The sequence below is a fragment of the Triplophysa rosa genome, linkage group LG7 (assembly GCF_024868665.1).
Source record: "Triplophysa rosa linkage group LG7, Trosa_1v2, whole genome shotgun sequence".
Classification (NCBI taxonomy): Eukaryota; Metazoa; Chordata; class Actinopteri; order Cypriniformes; family Nemacheilidae; genus Triplophysa; species Triplophysa rosa.
Window position 1 is genome coordinate 17,635,854 of NC_079896.1, and position 23,899 is coordinate 17,659,752.

Below are 23,899 nucleotides of genomic sequence, written 5' to 3' on the forward strand. Positions count from 1 at the left end.
AGTCATTGACTCGAATGACATCACAACTGATTCTAGGTGAGTTTTAAGGTGCTTGAAAGTCTACCAGAGCTTTTTTGTCAACATAGCTATTACATTCCGAGGGCCACCCCACCCATTTGACAAAAACGAGTGTATTTCGTCCTTGTTTTTTCTGTCCTAAAATCTTTTAAACTTTAAAAGCCTTGTCTTTGCTCACGATTATTTTTTGTAACTCTTCTTTGTAAAAAAACTCTGTCGATGATTTCTCCGTCATAATCGGACAGTCTGCAGACCGCTGCGGTGAAAAATTCTTCCGTGTAGTTCTGCTCATAACTTTTGGCGAACACCCCTCTCATTTTAGAAATCCCCACAACGTCGCAGACTGTTTGTTAAAGAACTCTTTCCCCAAATCTGTTTGCAACTTGCGTGGTACGTGTCCCTCGTCGAGTATAGATTCAAAGGCTTTAGTAACCTTGGGCCTGCTCTTATTCTTTAGCACACGCGTCCAGGTGTACTTGCTAAATACATCTATGCACGTTAGCAAAAATTTATGATTATTGTTTTCCATGGAATAGGCTGACATTTCGACAAGATCCACCTGGAACTGAGTATCCATACCGTACACTACGACTCTATTCCGTTTGTATTTTATAGGAGCCGTTCTATGCAGTGTGTAAGCATCCTCGCCCGACAGCCATTCTGAAACCTGTTGTTCGCTCAGATGGACACCGGTGTCCTTTAGAACGGCATCTTTTAATAGTTTTTTACCTCCTAACGAGCCAGGGTTGGACGACGTGTAATACACTTCCTTCATGAGCTCTGCCATGTTAGCATTTCCTCTTTCCGTAAAAGAATGAATAGCAAAATTTGTGCGTTTTAAGATTTTCTTAAAAAATGTATAGTGATACATGACATAGAAGAGAATAAGCACACGTATACAATCGGTTACTAAAATAAGTCATGATTAAAAATGGTTCCATAGATACTAAAATAAGTCATGAATAAAAATGGTTACATAGGTACAGTACTAAAATAAGTCATGATATGAACACACAGGTGATAAATCACCTGCAAGCAGGTTGATAAAGCCTTATATATTATCCAGCGAGCATAGGAAATATACGCAGGACATTAGGTTCTTGTCGAGAATGTAGTCGACCAGAGTTTCAACAATTTTACCAACGTTGTGTTTCTCATTTTTTGAAATCAGTGACACGCACAGCTCTGTTACGTACGTGCACATACACATGATCTCTTTAACATCTAGCTCGTCACTACATTCAGACACTACGTCCAAAACTTTTCTGACACTCACACAGATAGGCTCTTGACCAATCATGCAGAAGCTGATCATTTCATTACATGAATTTGACAGTCCTTTCACCGTGATCATATTTTTCTTGAGATTTGATAGACGAACGCTTTCCGCCGCGCAATTGTTTTCTGAATCGCAAGACGTGTTGATTAACTTACGCATCAGGTCCACCATCTGTCCTTTGTAATACTGTTTAAATATGGGAGCTACGATCTTTTGTCTGTTGCAGGCACTTCCCATCTTGTCTTGCTCAGGCTTTGCTTGCATCTGTGCTGACACTTCGGTCGGTAAGCCAGGAGGCACCGACGTCTTTGTCTGAATCCGTTTGGGAATACCAGGTATTGACGATGTCACAAGAGCAAGTTTGTCGGTGTCGCTATTCAGAAGACTGTCGGATTTCTTCTAGCTTTGTGACGATGTATGGCTCGTCTTTCAGTTCGTAGTAAATAGCACACGTGGCTCCTTGTATTGCATGAGTATCTGCCTTAAACCCGCTGCGTTGTAGAGCGGATGCGGCGAGGTTGCAAAGTTTGTCTTTAAACAGCTTGCGGCTAAACTCTAAAAAAGTGTGAGGCAAAATAGTATGATGTATGTTCAAACAGACAGGAATGCTGCATCTTGCTCGGGTGATCTATTTCGCACCCCAGACACTCTTCTTTGAGCTTCATTGATGATGTGCTGTAGTACCATGGTGACCACGCCTTTAATGACATTGTAGCCGAGGTCCATGAAGAATCCGTCTGTGATATCGATTGGAGTATCACACACTTCCATTAGGGACCCGGACGATTCTGCTGGGTCATCCGTCTGTATGTGGTGGACCGCGTTGTCATCGCGAGCGTCAGGAACAGTGTGGAGAGTATAGTCGCTGATGTTTTCTGAAGCATAGTCTTGAGACATTGTTGCGGGAGAGGTTCTGTCTACTGATTTTTATAATGGCTATAGTAAATAGTCCCACTCGGCGATGTACAAAGGTTCTTCACGACTGTCGTTTAAATCCTTCCAGACGTAGTTGTAAAACAACGTCCAGTCCTTGTCAGGGAACGCCACGCAGGGGTCTTGTCCGGGTACATATTCGTCTTTTTTGTCAGCGCTGTAGAGGGTTACAACTCGAGACTCTTTGTTAAATGTGTAACCAATTACTCGGTTACTCTCCATCAAAATTTTGTCCGTCATGTTGTTCTTATTTTAGTGAAGAAACTTTGTCAGACCGATATACCCTCGTGGTTTTTTCGGTGCCAGAGCCAGATGCTCTTCGAATAGATCGTCATCCCATTCTCTTGGTAGGGTTTGAGGAGAGTCGCTCGAGCATGCCATGTTGATGTCTGTGTATTTTACCCTCGCTATTTTCCCACTTTTATTTAACAAAACCGGCCCCCGTTTAAGCTTATGACGAAAGCGAGGCATGCGGTGTGAACATGGGCCAGATGCGTGACAAATGGTCTAGAGAATGACATGATTGACGAGCTAAAACGGTTTAAATCATGAGCACTGGGGCCCCATACAATTAGTGCCGCATTCCACGAGGGCAAAAGCCACAGCTGCCAATCGTAAAACAACGCTTCGCTGTGTCGACATAATCAGCTCCTGCCATGTCGCCTCACGTACATGAATAGGGGCATAGTCCGGTCGATTTCACGCTATCGATGTAAAACAAACCATAGAAGATTAAAACGTCCAACACTGTCACAACAATTTACGAGTCGGCGTGTTTGCAGCCCAGGAATGTCTGAAACAGAGGCTTCTCAGTATAACGTCAGGAATGCTGTCTCTCTTGGAAAACGTAAGTTTTATCACATCCTATATATACATACATAAAATGCTTTATTTAATTACTTATTCATTCAGTCATTTATTTACTTATTCATTCCTTGCTTTATTTAATCATTTATATATAACCAATTCTTTGCCTTAATCATTTATATAACCAATTCTTTATTTATTTAAGCACTTATTTATTCGCTGCTTTATTTATTTAATCATTGCTTTATTTATTCATTATTTCCTTTAAAACCCGTATTTATTTATTCACGCATAAGATACGTGTCAAAACCTCATAAAAACATGCCCAAACATGATCACCGGAAAAGGGAGCCAAATGGGCTGTCCCTACAATGTGGGAGGATACGGTCAAAAGGTCAACGCGACATGGGCGGTCCCTCACTACGTGGGCACATATGGTCAAAAGGTCAACGCGACATGGGCAGTCCCTCACTACGTGGGCGGATACGGTCAAAAGGTCAACGCGATGTGGGCGGTCCCTCACTACCTCTTAGTTTTTTATCTGTCACTGTGCACAGATAGTCTGCCATACTGTATTCTCTCTTTAGGGCCAAATAACATTGCATTTTACTTTGTTGTTTTGTTTGGGTTTCCCAATGAGTGATATAGTTTTGTTTCATTTGTGTTGTAATTTGATTGAGTGTAATTATGTCAGTATTGTTGTGGTTAAGAGCATCAGTAGATGTTAGGACTGAAACATCAGGACTGAAGCTCTGGACCAGTTGACAGAGAGGATTCATTTATTTGCTCATCTCGTGGTGTTTCAGGGCTTTAGAATGATAAGAGTGAGGGTCACTGTGTTTTAGATGTTTCCAGAATTTGATAGCCCTTTTTTCTATCTTTATGATCAGTGGATATTTGCCTAATTCTGCCATAGAGGGCAATCGGTTCAATCACTGATTGTAATATTTTCAACCAAATTCTAATTGGGATTTCTATAGGACATTGACGTTTGATGGCATAGAAGGTAGGGCTGTCACGATTATTAAATAATCGTCTCATCGGAATTGTTTGACCTCATCGCGATGGTTTCAGATTATCGCAATTATCGCACATATCTATAGAAGACACTAGGGGTAGCTGTACTGCCTGCATATTGCATATTTTAGTGTATATATTGTAACTAAAGCATGGTAATACTTGTAAAATGTACCACCACAACACCATCACTTTAAAAAATACTAAAGCAAATACCATAAAAATAAACTACAGTGCAATTTAATATTATTTAAGATAATATCAGTGTGAAAACCAGTCTACCAAAATTTAATTAACTTAGAAGTACATTGTTTTGTAGTCTTGCAAGTGAGAAGAAAAACAGACTAGAAGCATTTCTATACTGATAGCATTTTAATGGTGGTTTTAATTAACTACTGATCAATTTACTTAATTTACAAGTATTTGTCGGTTGTATTATTGACAGGTAAAAGCCTAAACCTTGAATATATGTATTTCCAATATTTTTTTTATGAGAATTAAATGTCAATGCTCTAAAAAAGACAATAAAACTTCATAATCGTCAAAGCCCTAAAACAGTCAATTAATAGCTGTCGGTCCCCTTTTTTGAGAGTGGGGCTAAAAAGTGATTTCAACTTTTAAATCAGTGTAACTCTGGAATGCTTTTGTCTAGAGACTTAATCTTGGTCTTGTTTTAAAGAAGAGATTCAATACTTTATTTTAAAAGTACCTGGAGTTGAAAAGTGAAATTAAAAAAATAGTTATAGCAGTTTAATAGTACATTAATAATAATAAAATAATCAATAAACATTGTTCCCTTTCTGTCGGTCTCTCGACGTTGTGTCGAACCGACAGAATGGGGTTTGTCTTGAGAACCTATCATCTTCTGAGTATTTAGAAAAGGCCAATGAAAATTGGCGAATGAAATTTGCATGCCCGGCTCCTCCCCGGATGTCCGGGTATAAGAGGGAAGCCGGCGTGCTCATTCATTCACCTTTTGTTCTTCAGAGCCTACGCATCTGGTGAGCTTCTCTACGATCTGGGTGATCATTCTTTCTGCTGGAATCTACGACATGGACAGCGGACGGTCCCTTCCTGCAGTGACTCTCCCCTGGGCGTCTCGGCAGTTCCGGAGGTGTTTGAGCAAATTTCCTTTTCTATAAGAGCAAATTTCTCCAGCGTGGCTTGTCCCGCTGTTCTCATGGGTGCAACACACTCATCGAGGAGGGGGACGGACACAATGCCTGCTTCCAGTACGCTGGGGCAGACGTTGTGGATACGTCCTGCCCGCACTGCGGGCGGTGACGATTCAGACGTTGCGTCACAGGTGGCTGTGTTCCCACGGGACTCAGCCACCACCTCGTTTGCTCCCCGTTCCGTGGCGGCAGGACTACGGCCCTGCCGTCCGCTATGGCAAGCAGCGAGGGTGATATGAGGATTACTGTGAGCGATAATCCGCCAGCCACGGCTCACGGACCGTTCACACCTCGTTTCGCTCATCTGACCGTTCCCCAAAAAGACGGTCCGCCGTCTTATTCCTCAAACACGTATTCGGACACGATGCGTGATGATGAGATGTCTCTTGCAGCATCGGGGGGTGACGTACTGCCATCCGACTCCGACGATTCCTTGGGTCCATGAGAAACTCCTCTGGCCAATCCTTGCGCAGATGAGTAACGCTGAGAAGCTCCGCTTTCACGACGTACCCGTCTCGCAAGGGGGGGCTGGTTGGTGTTACTGTCGAGCCGCAGCGGCACCACTCACCCCTTGCCCAACGGGGGGGGGGGGCGTGAGACCCGCACGCGGCCTCCCCGGAGGGTTCTCGACAGTAAGAAGCAGTCATCCGTGCCGCAACTCGGCCGCCTCGGCCGTCGAGTCCCGTGCACTGTCTGCTTCCCAGCAGCCCTGGTCCTCTTCAACGCCCTCCAGCTCTGGCGCCCCCCACTCAGGCGGCCCCCCTGGAGGACACAGCGAAGAGGAGACCATTGCCCCATCAGCAGCCGCGGCGCAGCGGCCGTCATGGGAACACCTCAGGGGGATCGAGGCTACCATTGGGCCCGTCCCCAGCCACATCGCTGGGAAGTCGGATAGGGACGGATCCTGCCCCGTCTCTCCATCTGCTGGCCCCCTCCGGGGGGCTGGCGCCCACTTACTCTCAAAAAAGGAGAGTTTCCTCTCTCTCTGGGTTACCACAGCAACTCTCACCCTCTGCACGACGGTGAACGGCAAACTCGACGTTGCGTCATGGCAAAGCGCAATGTCGAGTATAAACACCAGCCCTCAGCACTCTCAGTCAGACAGTGCGTTGAGCTGCGCAGTCGCCAGGCAGGAAAAACGGCAGAGCCGATCTCCTCCCTGGGGGACCTCCCCCGGCAAGGAATCCGTACTGCTAGCCATCGAACCACCCCCCGGGGGGACGATGAAAAAGATCGTACCTTAGTCTCGTCTCATTCTGGGAGCCTGTCCGGCTTCCAAGGCTGTCAGACTGGCTAGGGAAGGCGATCCAGTCGCCTCACGCCCGCCAAGTTTCAGGGCATCCGATATACCTCAGTCAGAGGCTAGGATGTTCCCGTACTTCGGGCCGAGGTCGCCACCCTTCTGGTGAAGGGAGTGATCGAGCCCGTCTCACCAGCCGAGATGTTCAACGGGTTTTACAGCCTGTACTTCATTGTCCCCAAGAAAGGCGGGGGGTTGCGCCCTATCTTGGGTCTGTGTGTTCTGAACAGGCACCTACACTTAGCTGCCTTTCAGGTTGATCACGCAGAAGCGCATCCTGGTGTCCGTCAGGTGTCAGGACTGGTTCATGGCAATCGACCTGAAGGACACGTACTTCATGTCTCGACATCGGCCGTTCCGACGGTTTGCGTTCGAGGGACGGGCATATCAGTACAGGATCCTCCCCTTTGGTCTGTCCCTGTCTCCACGAGTCTTTACGAAGGTCGTGGAAGCCGCCCTCCTTCCCCGTGGAAAGGAGGTGTGCGGGTACTAACTATCTCGACGACTGGCTCAGTTTTGGCACACTCTCGAGATCTGTTGTGTACTGTACACACAGGGACCTGGTTCTCCGGCACCTAGATCGGTGGGGCTACAGGTCAACTGAGAAAAAAGCAAGCTCTCCCCGGTGCAGAGCATCCTCTTTCTCGGTATGGAACTCGACTCTGTCCTCACGAGCGGCCCCGCTCACCCCCCGGGGGGGGGGCGCGAGTCCCGCGACGAGGAAACCCGCACCCTCGCGGCCTCCCAGAGGCACGCGCCCGATCAATGTTGAACTGCCTGAAGCTCAGACAGTCAGCGGTCCCCCTGTAACAAGAGGCTCCTGGGATACATGGCATCCTCGGCGGGGGGTGTCCCTCTCGGGTCGATGCACATATGACCGCTCCAACACTGGCTGCAGAGTCAAGTTCCTTGGAGAGCGTGGCACACCGGCAGCAGGCATATGGTCACACGCTTTTCTGCCGACACACCCTAACCCCTGGTCTCCATGACCTTCTTGCGAACAGGGGTCCCCTTTGGGATGCCTCCCTGCAAGGTTGGGGTGCCATGTGCAACGGGCAAGCAGTGTCGGGGCGGTGGACGGGCCCCCACCTGCGTTGGCATTTCAACTGCCTAGAGTTGTTGGTTGTGCTACTTGCATTGAGGAGGCTACTACCTCTCGTGCAGGGAAGCACGTGCTGGTCCGGTCGGACAGCACAGCTGCTGTGGCGTATTCTTTCACTCACAGCAGCTAACATGACTCGCCCGACGCCTCCTCCTCTGGAGTCAGCAGGTGATCAGCTCCCTGCGAGCCACACACATCCCAGGCGTCCTGAACCAGACAGCAAAGCTGCTGTGGCGTATTCTTTCACTCACAGCAGCTAACATGACTCGCCCGACGCCTCCTCCTCTGGAGTCAGCAGGTGATCAGCACCCTGTGAGCCACACACATCCCAGGCATCCTGAACCAGACAGCCGATGCGCTCTCTCGTCAGTTGACGCCTCGCGGAGAGTGGCGACTCCCTCCCCGTGCAGCCGGCTCATTTGGGGCAGTTTGGCCAGGCACAGGTGGTCCTGTTGCCTCCCCGGACTCCACCCAATGTCCGCTTTGGTACTCCCTGTCCGAGGTACCCTCGGCACGGATGCCCTTGCGCACAGCTGGCCGCGGGACAAGCGGAAGTACGCTTCCCCCCAGTGAGCCTCATTGCACAGGGCCTGTGCAAGGCCAGGGAAGAGGAGCATCAAGTGGTACTAGTTACGCCCCTTTGGCCTAACCAGGACTTGGTTCTCGAAGCTGAGGCTCTGACAACAACTCCCCTCTGGCCGCTCCCCCTGGCGGACAGCTTCCCCAGGGGAAGGGGCACGTTACGGCATCCCAGGCAAAACCCGGTCTCCATGTCTGGACAGGACGAGGAGATCCTGAGTGACCCACCCCCGGTCCGGTTGGGACGTCACTCAGGCTAGGGCTTCGGCCACTGGGTGGCTATACGCCCATAGGTGGCTCCTCTTCTCGTCCTGGTGCTCTTCTCGGCGAGAAGACCCGCGGAGTTGCTCGGTCGGGTACGAGCTGTCCCGTCCTGCTACGTGCCCAAGGTTCCCACCACTCTCCCGAGAGACCAGGTGGTGAACCTGCAGGCGCTCCCCACCGGGAAGACCCAACCTATCCGTGCTGTGTCCAGTACGTGCACGGCGCCTCTACTTGGTCCGCACGCAGAGCCCAGAAGCTCTGAGCAGCTCTTTGTCTGTTTCGGAGGTCAGCAGGAGGGCTGTCTCCAAACAGAGGCTGATGCACTGGATCGTGGATGCCCTCGTTAGGGCATACCGATCTCATTTCGCCCCTGCCCGTTGGGGGTGAGGCACACCCCTCGTGGGCACTGGCTCAGGGCGCCTCTCTGGCAGACATCTGCGGAGCTGCGGGTTGGGCTATGCCTAACAACTCCGTGAGGTTCTAATACCTACGCGCGGAACCTGGCAATGTGTGGAACCAGCAGCCGGTAGGGCGTACGCCTGTGGAAGCCCTTCCCCCTCCGGGGGGAGCAGTGGCGATCCCGCCTCACTTCTTTCCCCTCGGGTAAAGAACAGGCATTCCATCCATCACTAAGCACCCTGCCAGGGGACAGGCTGGGCAGAGCAGCCCTGCCCCCTTAGGCCGGGAAACAGTTGAGTTATCTCCCTCATAGCTCTAACCGGACCTAGTGCTCCAGACGTGGTAACACCCCCTCTCCGTGGGCTGTTCCGTCTGATGTATCCTCATGAATGGTTCCCACCTTGGCAACCCATGACCTCCCCAGGTGGACTCCCACCTTGCGGTCCGCACTTTCTTCCCATGAGTTCTCCCCTGATGGTGAGACCATGTGGTGTCTCCACTAATTTTTCCCTACGGCAGGTAGTGGCCTCTGCAGCGTTTTTCCCCCAGGGGGAATAATGCTTACCCAGTGGCCCGTACGGTGCCGGGCGGCTTCTCGCCATTTATAGAATTAGGCCTCCGCCCGTGACGGCCGGCGTTAGGGGGCTTCCCAACTTTTTGTGGAAAGCTCTGGGTCCCCCTTCCTCTCCACTGGAGGGTCATAATTTCGCGTTAGCGTGTTCGTCTGACTCGCCCAGGCCAGTCAACGTCGCTCCGCAGAGATTGTGACGCGGCTCAGTGCTGTGGCGTTTTCCATAGGAACCCCATTCTGTCAGTTCGACACAACGTCGAGAGACCGACAGAAAGGGAACGTCTTGGTTACGGATGTAACCTCGGTTCCCTGATGGAGGGAATGAGACGTTGTGTCCCTCATGCCACAACACTGGCCGCCCACCCCAGCGGTCGGGGGAGGATGCTTTAAGCTCCTCAGACCAAAGGTGAATGAATGAGCACGCCGGCTTCCCTCTTATACCCGGACATCCGGGGAGGAGCCCGGCATGCAAATTTCATTCGCCAATTTTCATTGGCCTTTTCTAAATACTCAGAAGATGATAGGTTCTCAAGACAAACCCCATTCTGTCGGTTCGACACAACGTCTCGTTCCCTCCATCAGGGAACCGAGGTTACATCCGTAACCAAGACGTTTTATTTGACTAAAAAATCTAAAAAAAAATGTTTTGTCAAAAAAACACCAGAAAATTAAAGACATACTTCTAAACAAGTTTTGTGTCATATTTCAAGCTGATATAACAAAAAATGTGGTTTCTGGGATAATTTGAATCGTAACACCAACAACTGCCACTAGGTATCATATACTGTAGGCTCCAATGGTTTACTGGATACAAATTACAAATTAATAAATTTCATCATTATTTATGAGGACATTCTTGGAGCTTTCCAATGAAATAGAAGTTTTTTAGATTTATTTTTTAATTTACAATAAAATATGATTATGAATATGTAATTTTTATAATGGTACCAAATGGGCCGTGACATTTGAGCATTTTTTTTACTCAAGCTTTTACTAAGTGATTTCTATTGCAAAACAATTCTGAAATGTAAATTCTACATTTTTAGAGCTTTCCAATGATATATTGTTTGTCAGGATTAAAATGGAATTATATTGCATAACTTCAGTGTTCCACTGAAACGGTGACATTTAGCAGCATTTAATAGTTTTTATGCTCACTCTTGTTATAAATGAATAAATTACTACTCCTACATAATTTTGTAAAACACACAAATATGTATTCTAGAGTCTTAGACCTTTCAAATGATATATAGTTTGTCATGATTAGATAAGGTTTTAGTTGTGAAATATTGAAGTAAACCTAGGTGTTCCAATAGTGGAACAGTGACAGTAAAAGGGTTAATCATCATAATCGCAATGATTTATTAGACAATTAATGGTCAGCCAAATTTCATAATCGTGACAGCCCTAATAGAGGGCCCTGCATGCTTTATCTCTCAGTTCATTCACTGTAGGATTAAAGTTTCCTGTGGATGTGATTTGTAAACCCAGGTAATTGTAGTGTGATGTGTGTGTTATGGATGTGTTGTGATAGTTGGGATCTGGATCTTTTCTGAAAGGTGATCATTTTAGTTTTACTGAGGTGGACTGTCAGGGCCCAGATCTGACAGTATTGTTCTAGCAGGTCCAGGTTCTGTTGTAAGCCATGTTGAGTGGGAGACAACAGAACCAGATCATCTGCATACAGCAGACATTTGATTTGTGAGTCGTGTAGAGTGAGACCGGGGGCTTCAGATCGCTCTAGGATGGTTGCCAGTTCATTGATGTAAATATTAAACAATGTTGGGCTTAAACCGCACCCCGTCTCACTCCACGCTCCTGATAAAGATATCTAGTACGTTTTGTGTTGATTTTTTTGCCGCATTTACTCTCGGTGTACATTGATTTAATGTAGGTTTGACCACCTATGCCACTTTCAATAAGTTTCAAAACAGTCCTTGGTGCCAAATTGAGTCAAAAGCTTTTTTAAAGTCTATAAAGCATGCATATATTTGACCTTTATCTTGGTTAACATGTTTTTAAATTAGAGCCTTATCGGGCTCTGGTGCACTGAGTGTGGAAAAAACGGAGAGCTCTCTCTCTCTCTTCACTGGATTTTTTTTTAAGTGCGGCGCTCCCGTTGGAAACAATTTAAAAACGAGTACGTTTGCATGGTCGCCAGTGGCAAGCGGACAAGCGTTAATGTCAAGCCCTGGACTTAGGAGTCGTCTTCATGACTCCTTAATGTTTCAGAGATTTAGGAGCTACATTTAACATCAAAATGCTTTGTGAAATACACTTAGCGCATAAAATTTAGAAGTCCTAAAATTAAGACTGACACGCCCATTATTTTTAAAGGTTTCTCCTAAATCGGCAAGTTAGGAGCTAGCCTTAAGATTTTTTGTGAATACGGGCCCAGGACTAATAAGGATTAATAAATATACTAAATACATTAGATAACGCAATAGCAAATATCATGGTTAAACTATGGTTACTTTGGTGAGACAATGGTACATCTTTGTTAAATATGGTTTATTATAAATATTATAATTAACACCTGTTTATGCTTTGTTGTATTTGATCAGACTAGGACAATGTTCAAAATTGAATTACCTAATATTTATGCAGAACAGAAAAATGTGCACTGCTTAAGTACAACATTTTCTTTATCAAGGTGATGTGGTGGTGCTTTGTGCCATTTAGTGTTGCTCGAGAAAAAAATATGAATCCATACCTTGGGATGTATTTATTCATGATGGTGTAGAAGCAATTATAGAGGTCTCTGCAGGGCAACTGTAAGCTCAGAAGTGGTTTGAGGAGATGATGCCAACTGAGATCTGGAGTAAAGTTTACATTTCTGGACTTGCAGTAAAGGGTGATTACAGACTCTACATCTGATACCAGGTCCTGTCCATCATCCACTGCTGTGCCCAGCTGATCTAGATGCAGAAGTTAGAATAAATGTTGGCATCATAATACAAGAAATCCCACTAATATTTTCAGACATATATCCTTAGTACAGGTCTCGTATACGACAGTCTTATGTTGGGTGTGATGTCTACAGCCACCAGAACTTCCTAACAACATTTAGGCCAACAAAACATCAAAATTATACTGTCAGTGGAATTGGCTGCAACCCATAGAGCTTCAATTAATAGTTGGCCTTACTTAAGTTGTTCCCAGTAAGTTTGAATACAGGTATTTACTAGTGCTGTCAATCGATTAAAAAAATTAATCGGATTAATCACACATTTTTTCTGTGATTTATCACGATTAATCGCACATAACTATTATATTTTAAAATATACTTTTACATTTTAATAATTTCACATTTAATCTTCAAATTGATGTAGAAACAACATATTTCTTTAATAGCATCATTTTATGAAAGCTAGCATTTTGATATTAGTACTGTAACTGATGTCTCTATTAAATTGATTATTTTAACATGAATTATAGCCATTCAACAGTATAATTGAGAGCTCATGTAGGAAACATACAGGAATTGAAGGACACTTTACAGTCTTTATTAATGCTAAATTATAAATTAAATGCAGAAGAATTCTCATTAAAGCTACAAAATCACATTGATTTCTTCTTTTATTTTGTTCTTTGATTAACATTAGTGACAGGAGTCACAGTAGCACGTTTAAGAGCACGGCCCCTTTAAGAGCTGTCTCAGTTCGCAGATCTGACCGTCACCGCACTCCCATATTCACAACACTTTGCATTCATTTAAGATTTTATTTTACACTTTGAAGTCTGTGATTAAGAAAATGCTAGACAAAACGGGCTTTCTGACATAATCTTGTGTGGTTTTATCCATTCAAGCACGAAAGACAACTTAACACGGATGCGCTGTCTGACAGAGATTCACCGACGCAGCCTTCAGCCCATGACTGTTTACGTTTACACCAGACTGGACCTCGCGTTGCGTTTTGCCGCGTCCCACAGTTTAGAAGCGGTCTATCTCCATTGAACACGTCAAAGCAACTGTTTCAAATCGCGCTTAAGTGGTTTAAAAGCCTGTACACGAATAAGAGCGTGATTACATAGTGTAACGCTAGACAAAGGATGTCAAAACAAACGGATGCTGCGTTAATTGCGATAAATATTTTCTCACGCGTTAATTTGAAAAAATTAATCACATGCGTTAACGCGTTAACGTTGACAGCCCTAGTATTTACCCATATTGAATGTTTGCCGCTAAACTTTTTTGTAGTTTCATCTGACCAAAGAACCCATCCTGTTTGATGTTCCAGTAGTGCTTTCCTGTGGCTCAGTGGTTAGAGCATGGTGCTAGTAATGCCAAGGTCATGGGTTCGATCCCAGGGGATTGCACATATAATGATATGCCTTATCTTAATGTAGAGGGGAGGCGTTGTTACAATTTATAATATAAAATTTGAAGCTAATTATAAATCTGAACTTAATTTTAATTATTTTGAAATGATGGTGCTTGATATGATGCTACCAGTTTCAATAAATAAATATGTCTTTTAAAGGGAGATACAGTATTTTCTTTAATAGAAATCGCTTTTTAAGGACTACAGCAAACGGCTGAAAGGAACTACGTTTTTCATGATCCCTGAGAATTTTAATAACCAAAACGGGGGCGGGGCCATGTTGAGCTGCTTCAGAGAAAACAAAGAGCCTCTTTAGTTACCATGACAAACATTTGACTAAGCTGTCTGCTTGCTTTCACTTTAATCACAGTCTCTATTTTTTGCTGTTAGCTCTGGTGGTAAAGAATCAGCCACACACATTCTAAAAGATAACTAATGGTCACTGATTCCATCCATAGCTTTAACCTCTTCTGCGAAAGCTGTTCTGTGTAATACACTGAGATATATTTTGAAACACTGCTTGCAAATATCTCCTGGTCCATCTATCCAACTCTGGCCAGAACTGATATGACAGAAGTGACACTACTGTTATTATTACTGTTCATGTAATTGGTCTGACGCGGAACCGCTCCGTGTTCCGTCCTTCGCCATAGTAGAAGAGACATGGGGTATTCGCCACAGTAGAAAAAAGTTGTGATTCAATTTCTGAAGCTGTGCTTTTTTCTAATTACAAGTTGTGTTTCTCATTTCATGCGTCACAGTAATGATCAATCTACAGGTTATTTAGCTATTACCAGCTCACACAAAACCTGTTGGTGTCCTATTACATTTGCTCTGTTGAGAGCATTCTGACATTTTGCAATTGTGTGTGGTATTCTAACTGCACTGCTGCAGAAAGGAAGGCTCTCCAGAGGATCATCATCACAGCCCAGAAGGTAATCGGTGGAAGAGTTAAACAGTTCCGGCTGGCTCTTGAAAGCTCAAAAGATTATCAAAGATCCATCTCATCCAGGACATTCTCTTTTTGAATACCTTTGGGCAGACAGTTTAGGGTTATAAAAACCCAAACAAATAGATTAAGGAATAGTTTTTATGCCAAAGCTATTTCTGCAAAAAATGTAAACTAAACACCATGTCTGTTGTAGACATGAAGTGTTTATCTCTGTTGAATGTAAGATCAATAGTTTAAGATGCCAAGCCATATCTGTTTTAAATACTGCAATAACTTAACTGATCATTATGTGCAATATTGAATGAGTCAATCAGCACAGACTAAATGTGGCAAGAGCTGCGCAAGGAATTCCCACTCGCAAAGATCCTAGAACCTCGAAAGGAGAACAGATGGGAGAAGACGAAAACCCTGCCGCTTATGTACAGAAACAACTGAGGAAGTGGAAGCAGGAACTGGAAAGACACCCTGAAGGAGATTTAGTAATGGCAATATTATTCAGAAATGCCATCGTTGATGCCATGCCACCAGCCGTCAAAAGCAAGCCGGAAGATGTGGTGGGTCTGAACTCCAAGCCACACCAAGAGTTCTGCGACCATGTGACTCATGCAGTGGAGCAGCACAAAAGAAATGAGCAGAAGCTAAAGCATCAAGAGAATGAACTACAAAGACTGGTGCAATTACAACTGGAGGAGCTGGCCAGAAACAAGAAGACAAAGAACAAACAGCAGTGATGGCACCTGTCATCGCTCCTCATGTGAATGTACCAACACCTGGGGCCCAGCAGCCAATGGGAGGAGCCACCATTCAACCGGCTCCTGGAAATGTGACTCAGAAACCTGCACCCATTGTCATCTACATGAAATTAGACAACAAAACAAAACAGAGGTGGATTCAGGCCCCTCCAAGGAGGAAGAGGCAGGCCAGACCAGATACAGAGACCGTGTTGGGGCTGTGGACAACAAGGTCACAACAGAAGGAATTTCCCCACCAATCCATGGCCCGAGGACCAATAAAGCTACCAATGGCAGGGACAACAAGTACCCCCATGGCATAGGCAACAAGGGACAACAACAGGGACAACAAGATCAAGCATGGCAACGACAACAGCCAGAACCAGTCAATCCATGACGAGGTCCCGACATAGGCTACTAGGGCTGCCAAGAGGATTCTACGGGGAGGGGTCAGCACCCAATGTTAACTGAAAATGCTGATCAAGAACATGTGCTGCAGGTCAACATTGAAGGCAGGAATACACCAATGATGATGGACACAAGAGCAATTTATACGTGTATAAGCTCTAACTATGCCTCTCACCTCCCCATGTCTGGCAAATTCACAAGGACAGTAGGATTTTCGGGAAAAACGCAGCTAATTCCAATAACAGATCCCGTTTGTCTAAAGACTAAAAACAAAGAAGTGACACTACCCATTTTAGTTTCAGAGCATACCCCTGTTAATCTATTAGGAAGAGATGCCCTCTGCAAGTTAAAGATACAAATACTATGTTCCCCAGAAGGTATTTACATTGACAGCAAGGGAGTTAGACAGATGGCAATTACTAAAGTAAATTATGGATTACCTCAGGGATCGGTTTTAGGACCCTTGCTATTCTCCATTTACATGCTGCCCCTTGGAAACTTTATTAGAAAACATGGAATTAGCTTCCACTGTTATGCAGATGATACTCAGCTGTATATCTCATCAAGACCAGATGATTCCTTCCAGCTATCCAAATTGGCAGAGTGCATCGACGATATAAAGCATTGGATGACTTGTAATTTCCTTCTTTTAAATTCTAATAAAACAGAAATATTACTTATCGGACCAAAGACACGTGAGCAGAATATTTCGGATTATGACCTGCAAATTGAAGGCTGCACTGTTACTCCAACAAATACAGTTAAAGACCTTGGCGTTATATTAGACCAGCAACCTAAAAATCACATCTCAAATGTCACAAAAACAGCCTTCTCCCACCTTAGAAATGTTGTCAAATTGCGAAATATTTTATGTGTGGCTGACGCAGAGAAGCTTATTCATGCATTTGTGACCTCAAGACTTGACTACTGTAATGCACTGCTTAGTGGTTGTTCTGCATCATCAATAAACAAACTACAGTTAGTTCAGAATGCAGCTGCCAGAGTTCTAACCAGGTCCAGAAAATACGATCACATAACCCCAATGTTATCAACCCTTCACTGGTTACCCATTAAGTATCGTATTGACTTTAAAGTTCTTTTAATTACTTATAAAGCCTTAAACGGTTTAACCCCTACCTACATAACAGAGCTTCTACCACACTACAACCCATCTCGCTCTCTAAGATCTCAAAACTCCAGACTTTTGATAACACCTAGAATAACTAAATCCACCAAAGGGGGTAGAGCTTTCTCATACGTAGCACCTAAACTCTGGAATAGCCTCCCCGATACTATTCGAGGGTCAGACACACTCTCCCAATTTAAATCTAGATTAAAGAAGCATCTTTTCAGCCAAGCATTCACTAACACATAGCTAATGAACAGCAGCTACGCTAATTATTCTCTTTCTGCCCTCGCCAGGTAGGGAGAGATTCCGCCAGGCCCAGATGAACGTCATATGCCCATCCACAACTAGAGATTACGCCAGCTACATCGGAAAATCCCGTACCATCCTCCTGCGAGAACCTGCGGACTGACTGACCATCCCAGCTCCATCCAAGGTAATTCCATCACCACCCAAGAAAAAGGCGACCATCTGGCCGGCCCAGCTCAGACAATTCCATCCCCAACCGAGAGCAAAGACGGACTACCTGTCACATAAATGCTAAATTTACAATACTCGGTATTTAATGCTAAACTTACATCACATGACAGCAGTTTGAAGTTATGGCTGCACTCAGTGACTTTGATTGGAGGTAGCTGGGTGGGTGTTGTAGGGAGTGGGGGGGGCTTGTTGGTTGTGGTTCGGGGCGTTTCATTTGTTGGGACTGTGTGGGTCTGGTCTGGTTGGTCTTGTTTTGTGGTCGATGCCGGACAACAGAGGAATAAAGTTAATTATGCCATTACTACTTTTCCCTGGTTGTCCCTCTGTTGTCTGTTGTTGACCACGGAATGGGACCGGGTTGGACCTGCACGGTTTCGGCGGGTGGGGCTTCCTGGGTCGCGGCTCGTGGGCTCTCCCTGTTCTTCGTGGACGTTGCTCGGTGGCTTTGGTCGGGGTCACTGATTGCAGCTATGACACGTCAGAGGAGATCTGGCCCTCCCGGCTGAGCCTGGTTTCTCCCGAGGTTTTTTTTTCTCCATTATTCATCATTGGAGTTTGGGTTCTTCGCCACAGCAGAGCAGTGCAGTGTTGGCTTGCTCACCGGGAGACTGCATTTATTTATTTATTCATTTATTTATTATATATTATTTATTATAATGATCTTGTTTGGTCTATAAACACCATGCACTGTGCTGTGTTTTACCTTTCTGTGTTTTTCTTATTTGCTCCTGTAAAGCTGCTTTGGAACAATGCACATTGTGAAAAGCGCTATATAAATAAAATAAATTGAATAAATTGAAATTGAATTACTACCCTCCAGGCTAATGCATATTGGATAGGGCAGCTAGAGGAAGATGTATGGAAAACATTACAAAAGTGGGGAAAATTCATTAAAGAACAACTCGAAGACCCCAAATTGCCCGAATTGGAATTTCATTGCACAATGATATATGACCTACTACGCAGAGTAGACATTGAGAAGAATGGCTGAAAGAAACAAAAGACAAAAAAATCCCCTTAATTTCACAGCACATTATTGTAGGACCCCAAGGAGCTGCATTAGAAGTTGATGACTGCGATTTCATAAAAAGGTGGTTTCAGATCCCAAACTCGGTTCCCCATATCACACTTTATTTAGGGAAAGGAAGTGAATCAAAGGCTATAGGTCCAATGACGAAAAAGCAAAAGACATCAATGGAATAGCACAGATAACCCCCTAATATTTATTTCAGCAGATAAACAGTTCATGAAAGTTGCATGCGTCACAATAAGCCGTAGCTCTGGTCAAACGCTTCAGGAGGACGCGCAGACGGGGGAAGCGAGCCGGCACGCTTGTGAAGCTCAGACAGCGCGGATTTCGAATGCCGTTGCCTAGCATCCATCTGGCGAATCTCCGCTCTCTATCCATCAAAACGGATGAACTCCTTCTGCTTTCCCGGTTTAACAAGGACTTTTCTAACTCTGCTCCTCTGTGTTTCACGGAAACCTGGCTGAACGGCGCCATTGCAGAGAGTGCGTTACAACTTCCTAACTTCCAGCTGATCAGAGCAGATCACGCCACGTGGAATCAACGGGAAATCGCGCCACGTGGAATCAACGGGAAATCGCGCCACGCGGAATCAACGTGAAATCGCGCCACGACGCGGAATCAACGGGAAATCGCGCCACGACGCGGAATCAACGGGAAATCGCGCCACGCGGAATCAACGGGTAATCGCGCGACGCGGAATCAACGGGTAATCGCGCGACGCGGAATCAACGGGGAAATCGCGCGACACGGAATCAACGGGGAAATCGCGCGACACGGAATCAACGGGGAAATCGCGCGACGCGGAATCAACGGGGAAATCGCGCGACGCGGAATCAACGGGGAAATCGCACGGCGGCGGGACGTGCTTTTACATCAATGAGAGGTGGTGTACAGATGTAACCGTGTTAAAGAAGATGTGCTGTTCAGATCTAGAAACACTCTTCATTAACTGCAAGCCGTTCTACTCGCCGCGGGAGTTCTGTTCGTTCATTCTCGTGAGTGTTCACATTCCTCCGCAAGCGCAAGTGAGCTCAGCTTTACAGAAACTCGCTGATCAGATCACAGACACAGAACAACAACACCCGGACTCTGTTTTAATTATTCTCGGGGACTTTAATAAAGCAAATCTCACCAGAGACAGTAATATATTGGATCACTGTTACACAGCAATAAAGGATGCATATCACTCTGTTCCACGAGCAGCTTTAGGACTCTCTGATCACTGTTTGGTTCATCTTATCCCGTCCTACAGGCAGAAACTTAAATCTGCAAAACCTGTATTAAGAACTGTTAAAATATGGACTATTGAAACGGAGCAGGATTTACAAGCCTGTTTCTCTTTCACTGATTGGACTGTTTTTGAAGCTGTTGCCACCGATCTGGACGAGCTGACAGAAACTGTAACTTCATATATCAGTTTCTGTGAGGATATGTGCATCCCTACCAAGTTTTATCTAACTTACAATAATGATAAACCGTGGTTCACGGCAAAACTCAGACAGCTCCGTCAGGCCAAAGAAGATGCTTACAGGAAAGGGGACAAAGTCTTGTATAAACAGGCCAAATTCACACTGGAAAAGGAGATCAGAGGAGAAAAGAGGAATTATTCTGACAACTTAAGGAACAAATTCTCTTCCAGTGATCCTGCTTCAGTGTGGAAAGGTCTGAAAGATATCACCAGTTACAAGACACCATCCCCCAGCACTTTGGAGAACCAACAACCAGCTGACGACTTGAACAAGTTTTATTGCCGGTTTGAAAAAACACCCCACACCCGCCCTGAACACCTCTCCACACAACTATTCACACCTTCAGCAACCCCCCTCTCTCCCACACCTACAATTCAGATCACTGAACAAGATGTGCGCCAGGTCTTCAGAAAGAACAAAAGAAGGAAAGCACCAGGCCCAGACGGTGTGTCACCAGCCTGCCTAAAAATATGTGCTGACCAGCCGGCCCCATCTTCACACAGATCTTCAACAGATCACTGGAACTGTGCGAAGTCCCCTCATGCTTCAAACGCTCCACCATCATCCCAGTCCCAAAGAAACCAAAAATTACTGGACTTAATGACTACAGACCTGTGGCTCTAACGTCTGTGGCCATGAAATCATTTGAAAGACTGGTTTTGGCCTATCTGAAGGACATCACTGGTCCCTTACTGGACCCCCTGCAGTTTGCCTACAGAGAAAACAGGTCTGTGGATGATGCTGTCAACATGGGACTGCACTTCATCCTTCAGCATCTGGACAGACCAGGGACCTATGCGAGGATCCTCTTTGTGGACTTCAGCTCCGCTTTTAACACCATCATCACGGACACCCTTCAGAATAAAATGGCACAGCTCTCCGTCCCCACCCCTATCTGTCAGTGGATCAACAGCTTCTTGACAGACAGGCAGCAGTTAGTAAAGCTTGGTAAATTCAAATCCAACACCTGCACCATCAGCACTGGAGCTCCTCAGGGCTGTGTTCTCTCCCCACTGCTCTTGTCCCTTTACACGAATGATTGCACATCTAAAGACCCCTCTGTCAAGCTCCTGAAGTTTGCAGACGACACCACACTGATCGGCCTCATTCAGGACGGTGACGAGTCTGCTTACAGACAGGTGGTCAAGGAGCTGGCTGTCTGGTGCAGTCTTAACAACCTGGAGCTTAACACGCTTAAAACTGTGGAGATGATCGTGGACTTCAGGAGAAAGCCCCCTGTTCTCCCCAAACTCACCATCATGAACAGCACTGTGACTGCAGCGGAGTCATTCAGATTCCTGGGCACCACAATTTCTAAGGATCTGAAGTGGGACACTCGCATTGACTCTATTGTTAAAAAGGCCCAGCAGAGGCAGTACTTCCTTCGCCAGCTGAGGAAGTTCAACCTGACACAGGAGTTGCTGAAACAGTTCTACTCTGCCATCATCGAATCCATCCTCTGCACTTCTATAACTGTCTGGTTCAGCTCAGCTACCAAATCTGATCTCAGAAGACTATGGAGGGTAGTCCGGACTGCTGAGCGTATCATTGGTACAACCATCCCCACTCTCCAAGAACTGTACTTATCCAGAATGAGCAAAAGGGCGGGTAAAATCACTCTGGACCCCTCACACCCAGCACACTCCCTTTTTGAACTGTTACCATCTGGTCGATGCTACAGAGCACTGAGCACCAGAACGACCAGACACAGGAACAGTTTCTTCCCTCAGGCAATCCATCTTATGAACACTTGAAATTAGACGCAGAACACACAACTCTATTTTACATTATTTATTCACCAAATTTGCACATATCAGACCTGTACATACATAATTGTGTTTTTGCTGGTTTGTACATTGCCTATTTCTATATTATTGTATATATATATTTTTTTATCATCTGTGTTCTGTCCTGTTGCTGTCTTTCTGTTGCACTGTGGAGCTTCTGTCACTATAAAAAATTCCTCATATGTGGAAACAAACTTGGCCAATAAAGCTCATTCTATTCTATTCTATAATGAATGGAGTTCCTAAGGAGGAGGAGATCACAGACAAAAGAAAAATAAATTTGCAGGTCATCCCAGAAAGTGAAACAAAACAAACTGATCTATTGCAAGAAATGGAATCAATGGTTCCTCAGCAGTCAAAACATGATGTGGGATTAATAAAGTCTGCTACTCCTGTAGTGATTAAAAAAGGGCCAGGAGCTAAATTACCAAGAAAATACCAGTATCCATTAAAACCAGAGGCAATTGATGGCATTAGAAAAACAATACATGGATTGACCTCAGCTGGGGTACTGGTCAAAATGAACAGTTACTGCAACACTCCCACTCTACCTGTCACCAAAGCAGGCAAATCAAAATGGCGCTTGGTGCATGATCTAAGAGCTGTCAATGAAATTGTTGAAGACTGGGAAGCAGAGGTTCCAAATCCCCACACACTACTCACAAATGTTCCTCCTGATGCAAAATACTTTACAGTAATTGATCTTTGTTCTGCCTTTTTCAGTATTCCATTGGCTTCTATTCGCATTCACATATGAAGGTACGCGGATGTCGTACACCAGGGTTCTGCCAGGTTTCCGCCATAGTCCTCACATTTGCAATCAGTTGTTAAAAACTGATCTAGAAGACTTGGTATTGGACAGGTTCTGCAGTACGTGGATGATCTGTTAATTTGTGCCACCACACGTGAGCAATGTCACAAAAACTCTATTAAAGTATTGACCAAACTGGCTGAAGGAGGCCACAAAGCATCCAAAATAAAACTGCAGTATTGTCTCCCTCAAGTGGAATACTTGGAAAGAACAATTGCGTATAACACCAAAGCAATATCACAGTTGATATTGATATATTCAGTTACAAGGAATAAGCAAGGAACCACTGCCGCAAGACTGTTGGTCAAATGATGACATTTTTGGGAATGACAGGTTTCAGCTCAGATTGGATAGAAGAATATGCTATAAAAATTGCCCCTATGAGATCGATAATGAAACAAGCGGGTCATCAGGATCTGCGAGCCCCATTGATATGGAACACTGAAGGCAAAATAGCTTCTGAATCAATAAAAAGAGAACTCCAAAATGCCCCAGCATTGGCCAGCCCAGATTATACAAAACCATTTCATTTGTATGTTGCCAATAGAAAAGAAGAGTATGAATCAGCCGTACTAATGCAAGAAACATGTAAGGGACAGGGAAAACAGCCAATAGCCTTCTATAGTGCAAAATTAGATGGAGTAGCACAAGGGTACCCCCTTGTTACCAAGGACTCGCTGCTGTACATTATGCATATGAAAAAGCGTCCACTTTGATTATGGGATACCCTGTAATTATTTACACGCATCATAAGGTAGTTGAACTACTGGAACAAGGTAGATTTGTTTTGACCCAAGCAAGAAGTCTAGCCTATTCAACTCTATTAACATATCCAGATGTGACCATAAAACATTGTGCCACAGTAAATCCAGCCAATAACATACCACTGGAAGGTGAGGGTACACCACATGAATGCGTTGCCGAGTCATTAGCCTTTACCCGCCTTAGGCCTGATTTAGAATCTAGACCTATAGCAAACGCCGCCGCAGACTACTTTGTAGATGGACCATGTTTCAGAGATCACATAGGGAATCGTGCAGGCTTCTCAGTGGTGAAAAAAGAGGGAAAAGACTTTGTAACTGTAATTTCAAAAAATAAAGTTTCTACTAAAAGAACAAAATCATTTTTAATTTGTCCATTTAGGCCTGCTTTATATTGTATTAATGTACTTCAATAAACATTTTAAGAAAATTGCCTTGATTTCCCACCCACATCAGGTATACAACAATGCCAAAATTACATTTTCCACCAACCATTTTTCATGCTTTCTGAAGAGGGATCAAAGGCTCCCCTTTTTGTACTTTATGTTTAAAAAAGGCATTTTGCAGAAAGATGA

General features: G+C 44.9%; 1 protein-coding gene across 3 annotated transcripts in view; it reads right to left on the reverse strand.

Annotated features, from left to right (window-relative positions):
- The window catches only part of tbc1d23 (TBC1 domain family, member 23), a 521,932-nt gene that overhangs the window by 423,045 nt on the left and 74,988 nt on the right, over positions 1–23,899 (reverse strand). For all 3 annotated transcript variants that reach the window (XM_057337199.1, XM_057337198.1, XM_057337197.1), the window contains exon 4: positions 12,158–12,362. In XM_057337199.1, the coding sequence (XP_057193182.1) occupies positions 12,158–12,362 (205 nt within the window). The remainder of the gene's footprint in view (positions 1–12,157; positions 12,363–23,899) is intronic.